General features: G+C 44.3%; 1 protein-coding gene across 14 annotated transcripts in view; it reads right to left on the reverse strand.

The window, feature by feature from the left end:
- The window catches only part of FRMPD4 (FERM and PDZ domain containing 4), an 829477-nt gene that overhangs the window by 27145 nt on the left and 786003 nt on the right, over positions 1–16329 (reverse strand). For all 14 annotated transcript variants that reach the window (XM_078064492.1, XM_078064493.1, XM_078064491.1 and 11 more), the window contains 4 exons: positions 12335–12439; positions 9560–9667; positions 4752–4883; positions 543–662 (listed from right to left, as the gene is read on the reverse strand). In XM_078064492.1, the coding sequence (XP_077920618.1) occupies positions 543–662; positions 4752–4883; positions 9560–9667; positions 12335–12439 (465 nt within the window). The remainder of the gene's footprint in view (positions 1–542; positions 663–4751; positions 4884–9559; positions 9668–12334; positions 12440–16329) is intronic.

Genomic DNA, 16329 nt, shown 5'->3' on the forward strand with positions numbered 1-16329 from the left:
GAAAAAGGCCATTTTGGGGACAGTAGGCAAAATCTGGATATAGATTGTACACTAGGACAGAAATGTATCAGTGTTAAATTTTCTTATTTTGTTAATTATGCCATGATTATGTAAGAAAATGTCTTTGCTACTAGGAAATACACACTAAAGTAGTTAGGGGTAAATGAGCAGGATTTGGAAAATGACATTCATGTGGTTTAGAAAAATAACGTGTGTGTGTGCACGCATGCATGCACACACGGGGGAACATGTGTTCTCACTAAAGATAAAGTAAATATGGTAAAATGTGAACAACTGGTGAATCTGGGTGAAGATTATCAAAGAGTTCTTTTACTACTCTTGCAACTTGCTCTTAAGTATGAAATGATTTCAAAATCCAAAGGGAAAATTAAAAAAAAACACCATGGAATCATTTCACAATGCACGGAGCTTGGGGTGGGGGACAAAGAAAGAAGATGCCAAATGAAAGAATTTAGGGGCAACATGCCACATTTAATTTATCCCCCAATATTAATATAAAACGTGCTCAAATTCTCACATACCTGAACATAGAGATATTCGAAAGCAACTGGATCTCTCCTTAAAAGGTCAATTGGATCCTTTGGGACGAAGCTAATTCGGAAAAGACACCTCATCTTATGGGAACTGGGCCGCTGTGTCACCTAGAAGATCAGACCAAACACAAGAATCCTTTAGTGCCGGCAGAGGGACGCAGAAGCAAAGGGCAACTTCGTTTCAACACCAAGGAAGGAAGTGGTCAAAGTTCTTTTATGATGTGTCCTAGATACTCCCTGAAAGCTGCACATATCCTAGGTTGTGTTCCCCAGAAGCCAACCCTGAGATGAGGGACCTACTAAGGAACTGCTTCTGGGAGAGATGGGTAAGGGAGTGGGGGGGAGCAGGTCAGGCAGGAGAGGAGCCAAGGAAAGGCAGAGTGCGCAGCAGTGGGTAGCTACAGCCTGACCCACAGGGGACTCAGGAGGATCATCTACACCGCAGAGCCACCAGGACCTGAGCCAAAGGACCACAGATCAGCCATTGGTTTCAGGCTGTCCCAGGGGGATGTGAATTTCCAGGTGTGGACAGAATGGGTTACCACAGTCTAGGGGCAGTCCTCTGAAGAAGATCCGAAGATGCTGGTGCCGGAAGTGATAGTTCACCAAAACTAGGGTGGGGGTGAGGGGTCAAAAAGGGGATCTGGAGGGAGAGTACTGTATGACACAGCTGTGAGTTTTTTCTAAATGAGACCCCAGACTGACTGCAGCAGGGAAAGCAGGACCTTGTCAACCTTGGATAACAATGCATTGTAAAGTCAGAAAACAAAAGTTTTGGCCTGAGCACTAAATCTGGAGTCCACAAGTTTCCAAACTACCCCAAACTTTCAATAACAGGACACTGTTCAAGGGAGCTTAGAATACACCGCAGGTTCTTCAGGGCTAAGGACCATGGATTGTTTTGTTTTCCTCTTTTACAGTACAGTGTAGGCCAACTACTAGGTGTTACGTTTCTTAATTCCCCCCCCTTTTTTTTTAAAGATTTTATTTATTTATTTGACAGAGAGAGACACAGAGAGAGAGGAAACACAAGTAGGGGGAGTGGGAGAGGGAGAAGCAGGCTTCCAGCCGATCAGGGAGCCCGATGTGGGGCTTGATCCCAGGACCCTGGGACCATGACCTGAGCCGAAGGCAGACGCCTAACGACTGAGCCACCCACGCGCCCCTCTTAATTCCTTTTGCAACTGAAGGGAATCAGCCAATGTAATAGTAGGTGCTTCATAAACAGCCAAATGAATACAAGACATTGGACTCCAAGGAAGAAGGTAAAAGCTCTTCGATTTCCCTTAAAGAGGTCAACAAGATGCATCTGAACCATGAACCACGAACCAACAGTTACTCTACTTGTAGTTTCATGTACTTGTGTGTGCTTTTCTATGTATCTGTATGTAGCTTCATGGCCTTGTAACTCCTTTGTTACAGAGGACAAATCTGGCGAAATAAAAATGTTGGTGAATGGCAACTGAAAATTCAAAATAAAAACAGCAATAGCTTTACTGAACCCCATGTTGTGTGTGTGCACGCGCATTCTTCCAGTTGACATTGCTAATTTTGTTGAGCTGAAGAATTTCAATGGGAAAACACTCCTTTTAAAGGTATAAGGCATACTGAAAAGTAGTAACACTGACCCAGCTTTTTGGCTGTGGGCGGGATTACAGACCTGAGTGGACTCACCAGCCCCATGGGCTGGGGGCTGCTCATCACCAGCTGAAGGTCAACCAAACCAGGAAGAAGAAAATGTGGGAACTCTAAGAGACCCAAAGTGCTGCTCAGGCCTGCTGTGGGGTTGTACGGTGATGTCATAGGGTATTTTGTCAGAAGGTCTGGGCTGAGGTTAGAAAGTCGGGTATCATTTCATTACTGGTTAAAAATCTATCTTTCCCGAATTTTCCACAAGCGATCTGGAGTCTACTTTCATCATCAGGAGGCTGCACTAGTTTTGAGAAATCATGTAATGCAAAAAAAGCGCTTTAGACTCATTAGAAAATGCAGTCCATAAAAAGAACAGTCCCTAAAACAAACAAGAAAACAATTTGCTCGAAACTTACAGTAGTATGTAAATAGACAATAGTATTTTCTATGTAAAGTTTAGTTATAAGCTGCCAGAAACTCAGAGCTGTTTAAAAGTTCTTTTGAGGGTTTTCACCAAAATTGAATGTTTTAAATGAATTTTGTTATTGGACACATTTCTTATACTTACTCTCCCTTTCTGCCATGCCTATAAATATTCTGGTGATCAAGCTTTTCATATGCAGTGATTTCAGAGGCATATAGCTGGTTTGTCTCAGGAGATTTAAATCAAACAATTTTCTTTCTAGAGAGCATACTTGAAGTTTTAACACTTCGCTTTTAGTTCTGGCTAAACTTGAAACAAAGCCTCTTCTAGAAAGATAAGGGAAGAGTCAGGGTTAGGGGCTTTTTGTTTCCTTCTAACATTCTAACGGAGATTTAATAATCGGAAATCAATCTGGAACGAGAAATTATGTGTACCTAGCACCAAAAGAGACTCTGAAAGGATCGCTGTCCAGCTAAAATCATCAGCAAGCAGTTTTCCCATAAAGGCTATGTAGTAGATAGAAGTTCAGAGGGAACGTCTAACCACAAATATCAGAAAGTTGTGGGAGGTTTCATTAGACTCACAGCAACTGGCTGTCGGCCCCTACGCCCTTAGCATTTACCGCTACCAGCTGAAGGCTGCTCACTGCAAATACCTGTGACCATCGGCCGGCACCAGGCACCTGCAGAGCAGGGGACCGACTGCCCTCGGGAGCAGCCCACCACCACCACCACTGCCACCACCAAAGGACAAATGCCCCCGTGCCCCGCCGCTTAGGTGGGATACCTCCCTATGTTCTAGGCGTGTTCTCCACTGGCTCGCAGTGCTCCCCAGTAGGACTGAACTCCAGCGGCCCACAGTAGAAACTGGCTCATTACCACGCTCTCTACTGGTGCCCCCGTTTTTCCCATTTCCCTTCTTCATCCTCTCCCAGTGCTTCCTGGTATCACCTCCCAAAGAACCACGTGCCCCCAAGCCCTTGTCTTAAGTCCGGCGTCTGGAGGAACTCTGAGCCAGACAATGACCTTTCACATGGGGGATTCTGATTATCAGGGCTTGTTCCCCTAGAGCCAAGTACAAAAGAAGTCCTCTGTTTCCAAGGGAGTTTTGGCACAGGTTAAAATAATAAACAACACGAGACGTGATTTCAAATATCTGTAGGTCAATTTAAAACTGGTAAAGATAGGTCAAATGTAGGTGGAGGGCTATAAATGAACACAAACGATAGCTTTGTAACTAATTCCCTGCACTAAGTCGGACCGAATCAAGAGGTTTAGGGATATTGTGGGAGCAAACTTGTGGGACACCAGCTTCTAGTTATGCAACGACCAGGAAGCACTTTAGTGTGACAACACCTTCAGCTACTCTATCCATCTGGGGGCACCTTGACTCCTTGCTTCTCCTCCTGGTCTCCCTGCATGTCCCTCTCCCTCCCTAAAGTTCCCTTATCACTGAGCTCTCCCCACATAAAAGGAGCGTGTTGAAATCCTTTATACTTCCAGCAAACACTCTGCTTGTGTCGAATCACAAGAGAAGTCAGGGTGCCACGCTGAATTCAGCAGCCAAGCAGCCTGCTCGTCTCCCGAGCGAATAGATGGGGGTGGCGTTTTGGTAAAGCAGGAACTGGGACGCATTGGCGGATCACGTATTTACAGTGCGCAGCACTGGGGCAGGGATTTTAAGCTTCCACAAATAGTCGCGAGTATGCACCCAGAACTTAAGGCAATGAAGTATGATGTTGGTTCCGAGTATGCACCCAGAACTTAAGACAATGAAATATGATATTGGCTTCGTTTAAGTAATCTCAGAAGCTGTATCTTTTTAAGGGTTTCAAGAGATCAGTGGTCAAAACAGGTGAACAAGTCATTTCCCGTAACATAAAATATAATCCTACGGAGCCATATTCCCAGCGAGTAGTTGCTGGTTTTTGACAATTCTGTATGTGACACCGACTGACAGTCTATGAAAAATTGACAAAAAAGGGAACCATTACCTTGAGATGTAAAACCCATTATGAATGCCAGAGCTTTCGTTAGTGGGGATACACGCGGCTGCAGTGAGTACATTTAAAGGATTCGAGGACAGGGGAATTCTGGGGCCGGGCAGCCTCTGACCTCACCTGGGGGTGTAATTTCACACACCTGAGTTAGAGTCTCCTGTTCATGAAGCAAGAGCAGCTTGGTTCCGGCCCCTTCCGTCCTCTGCTCCAGCATGAGGGAGAAGTGTTCGATGCCTTTGATGGAAAGCTTCTCTTGAAGAGTCAAGATGACATCCTTACAGAGGAAACATGGACAAGATGCCATCAAAATCAGCATAGCTCTCTTGCAGAGTTTACCAGGACTGAAAAGTGTTGCACAAATAGGCTTCAGATCTTTACATTTTATACCTTTGGTTCATTCCGAAGCTTGACGCTCCTTTTCCTGACCTCACCCACCACCCCAAATCATTATGGAGTTCAGAAACAGGGAGGCAACAAGTTGACTAGCTGGAGGAGGTGCTTACTGAACTTAGAGACTGATCAACAGATGGTGGAGTGGAGTTGGTTCGGGTCCCCTTTCTTCCAAATGGGGCGGCAATGAAACCACCTTGGAAAGTGGTCTACTCTAGGGGGTGGGCAAAATACCCCTTGTGTGCCAAATCCAGCCCACCACCTCTTTATGTAAATAAAGTTTTATTGAAACACAGTCACACTCATCTGTTTATGTATTGTCTATAGCTGCTCTTGCCCCTTGCATCGGCAACAGACTGTGTGCTCTGTGAAGCCCAAGATACTTGCTATCTGGTCCTGTACAGAGAAAGTTTGCTGACCCCTAGTCTATACCTCTGGTTTTTTGTTTTTGCTTTGTTTTTTTTAAAATTTTTTTATGAGAGAGAGAGCACAAGCCGGGAAGGGGGCAAGGGGAGGGGCAGAGGGAGAGAGAGAATCTTAAGCAGGGTTCACACTCAGCACAGAGCCCGACATAGGGCTTGATCCCACGACCCTGAGGTCATGACCTAAGCCAAAATCAAGAGTCGGATGCAGGGCGCCTGGATGGCTCAGTCAGTTGGGCCTCTGTCTTCGGCTCAGGTCATGATCCCGGGGTGCTGGAATCGAGACCCACGTTGGGCTCCCTGCTCAGCAGGGAGTTTGTTTCTCCCTCTCACCCTCCCTCTGTGCTCTCCCTCTCTCTCTCTCAAATAAATAAAATCTTAAAAAAAAAAAAAAAAAGAGTCAGATGCTTAACCGACTGAGCCACCCAGGTGCCCATAGTCTCTCCTTCTGGTAAGAGCATGCGGTAGTGGTCAGGAATGTGGGCTCTGGAAACAGTGGTTTCTACTCCCAGCTCGACTTCATGTTAGCTGTGCAGCTTTAGGCAAGTTATTTAACTTCTAAGTGTCTTGATGTCCTTATCTATAAACTGAGGATGATACTAATACCTGCCTCAGAATAGATATAAGGACTAAATGAGTTCACACAGAGAACACATTTACTGTAGCACTATATGATACAGACTTAGGGCACTCTAACGATATACACATATTAGCTTTTATTTTAAATCCCTGGGGAAAGTAGAACGAGCAAGCTTTGTTAGCAATCCTTTACAGGATTAAACATTTATGATCAGATAGGTGTTCTATACACAAGCACATGTTTACTGCAATGCAAAACAGATGTCTTTGAAAATGAAAAAAAAAAACACATTTTTTTCATGTACTCGAAAACTAGTAAATGGTCTCTCTTCAAGATAATTTATACTCAGATGCTAAAAATCCCAAAGAGCCGTGCTTTTCCACCCCAGGGAAATTCTCCCTCACAGCAATTGGTAATTTCTAGAGACATTAGTGGTGGTCACAAGGGGGTTGGGGCTGCTATCGATATTGAGGGATGCAGCTCAGCATCTTACAATGCACAGGACAGGCCCCACAATAAAGAATTACCTGGTCCAAAGTATCACAATGCCAAGATAGAAAAACTCTGCAATACATAGAGGTTTGGTTTTTTTTTTTTTAACTGATCTTTTTGAAATTTTGATTCTTCCCTGTAGACCTTTCTCAATTTCTTCAGGCCCCTTTAATGGTTGTTTTGCTATTGTTCATTTTTTTGTTATTAAGTAAACGTTACCCCCAGCGTAGGGCTTGAACTCACAACCCCGAAATCAAGAGTGGCGCGCTCTATCGACTGAGCCAGCCCGGTGCGCTTCCCCAGGCCCCTTTAAAACAAAGATCCCCACACCCACTCACCGCCACAGACATCATTCAACAGAAATGCCTTGACTATATATTGAATTTCATAAAAAGATTCTCTGTGTCATAAATTTTGTTCAAGGCCCAGAAAAGAACGAACAAAAGCAGCCTTTGTGTGGCAACACATACTTTATAAAATAGTCTCCTGAAACACCAGGGAGGACACCGGAAAATTGATAGCAGTAGTTTTTCCTTGCCGTGATTTTGGCAATTTTTATTAAACAGTGTTGTCTCCCTTTCATAATATCCCTTCTATTTTACGCCTCCCAACCCGTGTCTGCGGCGATAGGAAAGCTGTTAGGTACAAGCAAAGCAAGCTTGAATTTGCTGTTCCCTGTCTTCTCATGGCCGTTCGCCACCCTCAGGGAAATCAGACTCACTCCAGTGTGGGTTCCTAAGAAAAAGGCCAGAGGGAATTAACAACAGGGCTCTCTTTGAAATTTAGAGGTATTTCTGTTAAGGAATGCATTCAAGTCTTGACCTATATCTTCAGATGGGGGAGGGGGTGTAAGGGCAAGGAGCTTTCCTGACCACGTGGTATCACAGACCAAGTCGTGGTAGCAGGGGGCGTTCTGATAATGCGGAGCTATGGGTTACCTTGGGGCTCTGCAAACCATGGCCTGGCCCTAGCGTCCAATCAGGCCACGCCCATTCATTTACATATTGTCGGGTAGGAAAGGAGTCGTCTTGCCTCAAGGAAGGTTTGCCTCTTTGCTCCTGGCTCTTGGGAGATAAGCTGTAAGTCCTTGGAGTGTAGTGCCTGATAGGAGTGTCTGTTCACCTGAGAGCCTGAGAGATAGCAGAGAGCCTATGCCAACAACGTGAGGACCTTGGGCCAAGTGATGGCAGCACGACCTCTGGGGGAGCAGGATACTAGAGTCAGCCCCACGGGTGCTCAGCTTGTCTATGTGGCCATCCTCTGACAAAAACTCTGAACACCGAGGCTCAGGTGAACCTCCCTGGTTAACAGTACCGTACACATGTTGTCACGTGTGATTGCTGGAAGAAATAAGCAAGGTCCAAAGGACTCCACAGGAAGAGGACGTTGGGAAACTGTAAGTTGGAAAACTCTCCTGCCCCATGCACCTTTGCCCACTGCTGATTTTAACTGGGATCCTCTTGCTGTGATAAACTGTAACTGTGAGGGCGCCCAGGGGGCTCAGCCGGTTAAGCGTCTGCCTTCGGCTCAGGTCATGATCTCGGGGTCCTGGGATCGAGTCCCGCATAGGCTCCCTGCTCAGCGGGGAGTCTACTCCTCCCTCTCTCTCTGTGATCTCTCTCGCTTTCACTCTCTCGCAAATAAATAAATAAAATCTTTAAAAAAAAAAACCCTGTAACTGTGCTTATAACAATTTGCCAAGTTCTGCAAGTCCTTCAAGTGAATTATGGAACCAAAGGATGGACTTAAGGGCCTCCTGCGCCCACCATCTACGGCTGCTTTGTTGATATAACAGAGCAGAGTAGTTTCAAGGGGGATCAAGTAGGCCACAGAGCTGGAAATATTTACTCTCCTTCCAGAAGTCTGCCCACCTCTAGGCTAGCAGATCAATAATAAGAGTAACACCTTGCCATACACGGATTTTGAGTAGGAATAAAGGAAAAGGACTTTGTCAGTCACCCCCATTTGAAATGAGTGGTCTTGCACGAAGCTGATTGTTCACTGTGGAAGGATTTAAGGATGGCTTACCGGGTCCATCATTAATCTAGAAGACCATCTGCTCTATTACCTGCTACATCAGCACCTACTTAAAGCAATTCCAAACAGGCTGCTTGTTGGTATCATGGCAACAAGGGAGCGGGCCTTTGCAGAAATGCTTCCACTCGTAAGGTCCATGCTGACTAATTTATAAAACCGAGAATTAGGGGTTGACTATTGACAGACGTTTTTAATACAGACTTGATGCTCTCTTGATACATTATTATACAGATCATCACTAGGTACTTTTTTTTAAAACCTCCATAAAATCTCTTTTATGGTGCCATTTGAAGAAAGCCTATTTTAGGCTGCTGGAGTGTTAGGGAGCAACCAATTTCTGCACACACTTTTGTCCAATAAAAAATAGAATATGCACTTTTTTTCCCAGGAAGGAAGTATGGGGGGAAAGAACCCATCTGCTTTGCTATAATACCCATTTCATAAAACTCACCTGTGGCTCTGCAATAATAGGATTGTTCTGTGACTCTTCCTTTTTACCCCTTCTCCTAAGAAGCATGCCTCATTTCTGTCTTTTTAGGTGTCATTTCCATGAAATTGGTTACACCAATTAAAAGTAAATGCTATCTTTATATTATCCTACCCCTTGTTTTTGCTGGACACCAAAGGAGCAGATATTCAATTAACCGCTAGCATCTTAATCTTCTCGGGGGCTGACATTGCTAGGAAATCCTCTGGCTTTAGGCAGGGTGCCAAGCCTTCTTGGGGACAGTCACACTCTTTTAACTAAACTGGAGTTGCGTTAAAATGACTAGCCCTAGTGGTTCGTCACTGAGAGCCCTATCATATCATTTTGCAACACATATACACGCACAGCACGACCTTCTTAGTTTAAGCTTTTTTACCCCAGTTTGTTTTTAAGTATTCACACACTACTTTATTTGGAAACAACCAAAAAAAATCTCAGAGATAAACATAGTTCGGAAAGAAGGCGCTGCTGCACGAGGTGGACAGTGGGACTCGTAAGCCACACCCGCCAGTGTCCACGTGGAGTTCAGCGGGTCCGCTTACCTTTATGGAGGTGTTGCAGTCAAAGCGAAATGATTTGGTCTGCCCATTTTCCAGATACACTTTCAAAACATTTGGCATAAAAAGAAGTGAATTATCCTTAACAGTTTCCTGTTTAATGACAGCAACAAAAAAGAAGGTCAAATGAACATTCTGCTCTTTGCAGAAGCAGCATGTATCTACAATGTATTCTAATCGCACCATTAAAAAAAAAAAAGGGAACTCTCTAAGGCTAAAAGGTGTCCCTCCGGTGATATCTGAGTTCAGTTGTTCATAGCCAAACTCTTCTTTTCCAGCTACAAATAATTCAGTCGATGCAGATGAAAGAACTTTTTTTCAATCAGAAAATAAATCAGATGAATGTTTTTAAAAGTCAAGGTTTCCCATTGGAAAACCCAATGAAGGAAATAATTCCTTTGTAATTAAGCCACCATGCTTAGGACAACAAGCCCAGACTTCAGCAGAGCAGCCGATCTTGGAAAGAGCAGGGACCAGCAATGGTGGTGTTTGATGTAGTGCCTTTGGCGTCTGGCAGAGCTCATGCAAAGTGAGTAACAAGCAATAACAAGCTTGAAGTATAAAGTTGTTTTGGGAAACAATTTTTTTAAAGTAGGCTCCATGCCCAATGTGGGGCTCCAACCCACGACCCCGAGAGATCAAGAGTTGCATGCTCCACCGACTGAGCCAGGAAGGTAGAACAATTTTTAACCTTTATGGAATAAATTTTAACCCATTTAGAAATGTTCCTTAAACTCCAAGGGGACATTTAAGGAATGGGTTAGTGTGTTAAAGATTAAAACACTGAGTCTATAACAAACATCGTAACTTAAAAGTAATTCAAAAGAGATGCTTGGAACATGACCAAAAATTAACAATAGAAACGTATTCCTTTGAATTTTCTCTTTAATTGAAAGTAGGGAGAGATGGCAGGGGAAGAAAGAAGGCATGTGGGATGAGTTCCGCCAATCTTTTCTCACATGTAGCTGGTCATGGGGTCACAGAAGTCAAGCGGAACTCACCAATCACGAAACCCTATGTCCCTTGTTTTACAGATGAAGAAACTGAAGACAAGATGTCTGGAGATTGGCTAATGTCCTACAGATAGTCCATGAGAACTCAATCTCTAAGTATTTCTGTAAGAGACTCTTTGCCTTTCACTTTCTGTTCCTTTCTCTGAGTTTCCTCTCTCTCCTTTCTCCTCCTGTGGACTTGACACATGACTTTCTTGCTACCCAATTCACGAAGGGGGTTTGGCTCCAAGTCCACATGAACAGACACACGATGACTCGGTAGAGCAAGAGTAGGGTGGACATGAAGATGGTTCCAAAGGTTGAGGCGCAGACACGTGACTGAACGTCCCTGCCACACATAGGCCTGTGGGGAGGCAGCGGGGGCTGCAGGTGATGACTGACCCCCAGAGCTGTCCTCACACACCAGCTGCCTTGAATGAGCCCTATTATATCCAGGACGAAGTAAAACTGCCATTGCAGCTTCTAGAATCATATTCTCTCTAAAGATGTGCAAGCTGATTGCCCCATCTCGTGCTCGGAAGCTGGAGAAAAGATGGGGTAAGTTTCGGATGACCTTCTGCGATACCATGATTCCTCTGTGACTGGAACCTTCCTGCTTTGTCTTGTGAAATGCTAATGGATGCTAACTGCATCCAGAGGGGCAGGGAGGCACTGTGGTGAGCAGAACAGTGGGGTGAATGGGGGCAGAGGAGATGGGGCGGGAGATGCAATTGGGAGGACAAGGCCACAGCTGAAATGCTCCCAGGGCAGCACAGTGACAGCCCGAGGCCCCTCCTACAAGCATCACGTAGTTGAACAGATTGGCCAGCTGACCCCTAGACTCCAAGCGGGGCAGACACTGGTCAGCAAGTTTTGACAAGGAGACACTTGGATCAGGAGGGCCTCGCTCAGGATGTGCAGGCCTACGTCTTCAAATTCAGATCCAGGACCACCCTCAGGGAAGAATTTGTGACCGGTCACGAGCATGTCATGGACGAGATTTTGTCCTTGTGAGTTTATTTAAACACCACCACCAGCAACAACATAACCTCCACAACAAAAGCTGGTATTTCAGAGGTCCAAAAATGATTAGTGCCTTAGATGACCACTTTCTAAAAACTAAAAACATGAGGCTAGATTTTCTTGGGGGAAGAAATGAAAAATACAGCATCCTATTGATGTTTGCACTGTTCATTTTGAAGATGAATTATGTGCCTGAGCAATCATGATTTCTATCAAGACCTATTGATGGAGATCCAGGAAATATTTCTTCACTTCTGCTTGCATATATAACACTTTCCCAGCATCTTAACTTCTTTCCATTTTGATTAGTGAAAAGAATAGAGACATTTGATTTTGAATAAGGAAAAACTTAGGGGAAGCCTTTCTCAAAATATATAATGGAAGCACGCTCAGTTGGCACAACGAGAAGAAGCAGGTGGAAGTTTCAAAGAGGCCTATTTTCCTCAATATGGGGCAATGCCAGGAATCTCAGATCAAATTAACTTCTTTGCAAAGTAGTGAGGTTTCTAACACTGGAAGCATTCAAAGACACACTGGATGACTACATATTCTGGATACGATAGAGGGAACCCATCAGGCACAACATGGTGATCTCTCAAGCCCTTTACAATTCTGAGATTCAGCAGCCCTGTGAAATCCAACCACGAATTCTCAGTTGACCATTCCAGAGGGGCGGCTGGCTGTGCTTTGTGCAAAGCCCCTATTTCAGCCACTCTGAGTCGCAAGCAGGCAACAGTCAACTCACCGACACTTGGCCATTGATGATGACCTCCTCGGAGAACCGCACTTTGACTGGATTGGACTTTAATCTTGCCTTTTTTGCAGCACTAATAAATGCTGACTTGGGAGACTAGAAAAAAGAAAACATTGGATATGATTATTGGGAACATAATGCAAACCCTGGAACACTTGTTTTCTAGCTTTATCCTCTCGAATATGCAATATTTTTGCTAAAAAGTATGTTTGGTGCATGTCCAATTCGAGGATGAAACACAAATCACGGAGGCAATCAAAACCCTGTCATGCTCATAAAGTAGGAGGTTTGATTTAGTCAGCAGACCAGAACTGCAAATAGCATGGTCCTTGTTCTTACTGAGCACATTCCTGAGGATCTTCTTATTTTTCTTTTTTTTAAAAAGGAAGAGAGGGAGAGAAAGAGAGCAGGGGCAGAGGAAGAGGGAGAATCTTAAGCAGGCTTTATGCCCAGCGCAGAGCCCGACACAGGGCTCGATCTCACAACCCTGAGATCACGACCTGAGCCGAAATCAAGAGTCTGACGTTCAACCAACTGAGCCACCCAGGCGCCCCACCCAAGGATTTTTTAAAATGATGGCTGTGAAAGTACACAAACCTTGCTTTGACTATAGAGCTTTGAGCGTGATGTGGGGGGTGAAGTGGTGGTCAAATCTCATGTTGGGTTCATGTCGAATTGATCACTCATTATTTTAATGAGGTGGAGAAGAGTCACTGATAGTTCTAAAGTGATCGATAATCCCACTGTTATTCACATGAAGGGCTTAAGGGCACGTGAACAGGCAAACGCACACACTTGCAAAACACCCCCACTTTATGTGCCCAAAACTTGAATTTCAGTCTCTTGTTGGTAACCTGTCATCCTGGGGTCTTGCAGGAGAGGGCAGAGACCACCTTGGCTTACAAGTGAATGTGGACTTCATATTCTGTCTCCTTGTAAAGGCTCTTTGTACAGTTGACCCTTCAATGGCACAGGATCCACTTATATGTGGATTTTTTGGGGAAAGTACAGTACAATACCATAAATGTACTTTCCTTTTTAAAATTTATATTTATTTTGTTATTATTTCTTTAAGTAATCTCTACACCTAACGTGGGGCTCAAACTCAAGACCCCAAGATCAGGAGTCAGATGCTCTACTGACTGAACCAGCCAGACACTCCAACATATTTTCCTTATGATTTTCTTTTTTTTTTTTTTTAAAGATTTTTTATTTATTTATCTGAGAGAGAGAATGGGAGACAGAGAGCATGAGAGGGGGAGGATCAGAGGGAGAAGCAGACTCCCCGCTGAGCAGGGAGTCCGATGCGGAACTCGATCCCGGGACTCCAGGATCATGACCTGAGCCGAAGGCAGTTGCTTAACCAGCTGAGCCACCCAGGCGCCCCTTCCTTATGATTTTCTTAATAACATTCTTTTCCATAGCTTGCTTTATTCTAAGAATACAGTATATAATACATAGAACATACAAAATATGTGTTTACGTTATCGGTAAGGCTTCTGGTCAACCTATCAGTAGTTAAGTTTTTGGGGAGTCAAAAGTTACATGCAGGTTTTTGATTGCACAGGGGTTGGTGCTCCCAAAACCCATGTTGTTCAAGGGTCAATTGTATTGTCTCTTATTGGAAAGAGGAGCCGAGTGACTCAATTTTTCTTCCTCAGAAACTAAACATGCAAGAGGGAAACTTGCTCAGAAGGGTACTATGATCCAGGGAGCTCTTGCTGCACAGTCCTGGTCAATTTACTCCATGTGAGAATCATCCTTGTTGCGTAATTTTAATGAAGCCCGAGGAGAAGGGAACTCGCATCTAGGAGGCGACTACTATGCTGCGGGCACCATTTGTTTATTTTTAAAGAGGACTGCATTCTCTACTGAAACTAATATACAGGTAAATATTTAGTTTGAATCATGAAATTGCTATTCTATAGATTAAAATTGTCAAATACTGCAAATTGCACATTGTCCAACCTAATGGTTTTCATGGTATGTAGTCCTAAGAGGTTCAGACTGTTGTGGAAAGAATCCTAGTAACTGACTCTAGAACCAACACAGAGGCTCAACTTTCTGTGTATTGTATTAATCTCAAGGCACAAAAGCCACTTAGGGTGTCCCATACTTTGAATTTCAAGTAAAAATGAAAAAGGTTCCCATCTTTGTCAAATACAAGTATACTTGAGATCAATCAAAACAATATGATGAAATGACAAATCCACACAATGGAATATTATTCAGCCATAAAATGGAATGAAGTTCTGGTTCGTGCTACAACATAGATGAACCTCAAAAACATTATGCTGAGTGAAAGAAACCAGACACAAAAGGCCACGTATTGTAGGATTTGATTCCATTTACATGAACTGTCCAGAACAGGCAAATCCATATAGACAGAAGGTAGATTAGTGGTTGCCCTGGGCTGGGGAGGAGAATGGGGAGCGACTAACATCTGCAGGGTTGATTTCCTTTTGGGGTCATGAAAAGGTTCTGGAACTAGACAGCAGCAACAGTTGAACAAGATGGTGGATGCACTTAATGTCCCAGATATGAATACTTTAAAATAGTGAAAATGGTAGCTTTACGTTATGTGCATCTTACTATAAGAAGACAAAATCACTGTTGAAAAAAACACGATAAAATATGTGTATGTCTATTTCCGGGTGGAGTTTTCTTGAATACTGGAAAAAAATCCTGTTATCTCAAGTTCCCCTCCACACCCATCCCACCCTCTGCTCTGATCAGTGTCTGAGGGGACTGGATGGATGAATGAATGGTTTGGCCGCCAGAGCTTTAATTTCCCTATTTATGCAAGATGTTTTCAGAGAAGGGCTGCCCTCTTAGAACACAACAAAAGAAAACAAAACCAAGAACCCAAAAGACTCTAAAGAACAACAACTTTGAACATGTTCAACATGACTTTTTAAAAGTCCTACTCCAGGGGCGCCTGGGTGGCTCAGTCGTTAAGCGTCTGCCTTCGGCTCAGGTCATGGTCCCAGGGTCCTGGGATCGAGCCCCGCATCGGGCTCCCTGCTCCGCGGGAAGCCTGCTTCTCCCTCTCCCTCTGCGGCTCCCCCTGCTTGTGCGCGTGCTCTCTCTCTCTCAAATGAATAAATAAAATCTTTAAAAAAATAAAAAATAAAAGTCCTACTCCAGGGGCGCCTGGCCGGCTCAGTGGGCAGAGCATGAGCTTCTTGATCTTGGGGTCGAGTGTTCAGAGCCCCACGTTGAGTGTAGAGATTACTAAACAAACAAACTTAAAAAAACAAAAAGAGTCCTACTACAGAGCTTAAGTGATGGGACGGTGGTGTTCTCCTCCCTATCTGTAATTCTAGACTGAGTTTGGTGATGATTAACGAACAAATCGTGCAGTAGTGAGTTCCTTGCTTTTGATATGCCATTTTTCAGCTGAAGGGAAAACATTATTCTCCCTTAATGATTTTAAGCAGGCAATATTTACACCGGCGCAATGGGTTTCGCACAAGGGGAGTGGCTGTCAGAAAGCCACCCGGGACTGACGCCACTGATTAGATGAGGTGCTTGAGCGAGGCCGTGCCCCGAGGCTCCAGCGTTGTTTGTGAATGAAGCCTCTCACAAGTGTCCAACACGCCAGGTACGGACGTTGGTTCCTCTGTGCATCCGAATCTTTTAATGTAATACTTTGCCACATTTTCTTAAGATGATCTATGTATGTCACTGCTTGCCTCAATAAAAAGCATTTCACAGAGATGCCTAGGTGGCTCTGTCGGTTAAGCATCGCCTTCGGCTCAGGTCATGATCCCAGGGTCCTGGGATCGAGTCCCGCATCAGGCTCCCTGCTCAGCGGGGGGGGGTCTGCTTCTCTCTCTCCCCTATAGCCTCTTCCCCAGATTTATTTGCCCTGCCCTAACGACAAACCTGATAAATGAAGAGAACCAGCCAGGAACCTAGATAGCCAAGGTAGTTAAGTAAATACTATTCTACATGTATTTTGAAGTCAACGGACTTGGGATACA

The sequence above is a fragment of the Halichoerus grypus genome, chromosome X (assembly GCF_964656455.1).
Source record: "Halichoerus grypus chromosome X, mHalGry1.hap1.1, whole genome shotgun sequence".
Lineage (NCBI taxonomy): Eukaryota > Metazoa > Chordata > Mammalia > Carnivora > Phocidae > Halichoerus > Halichoerus grypus.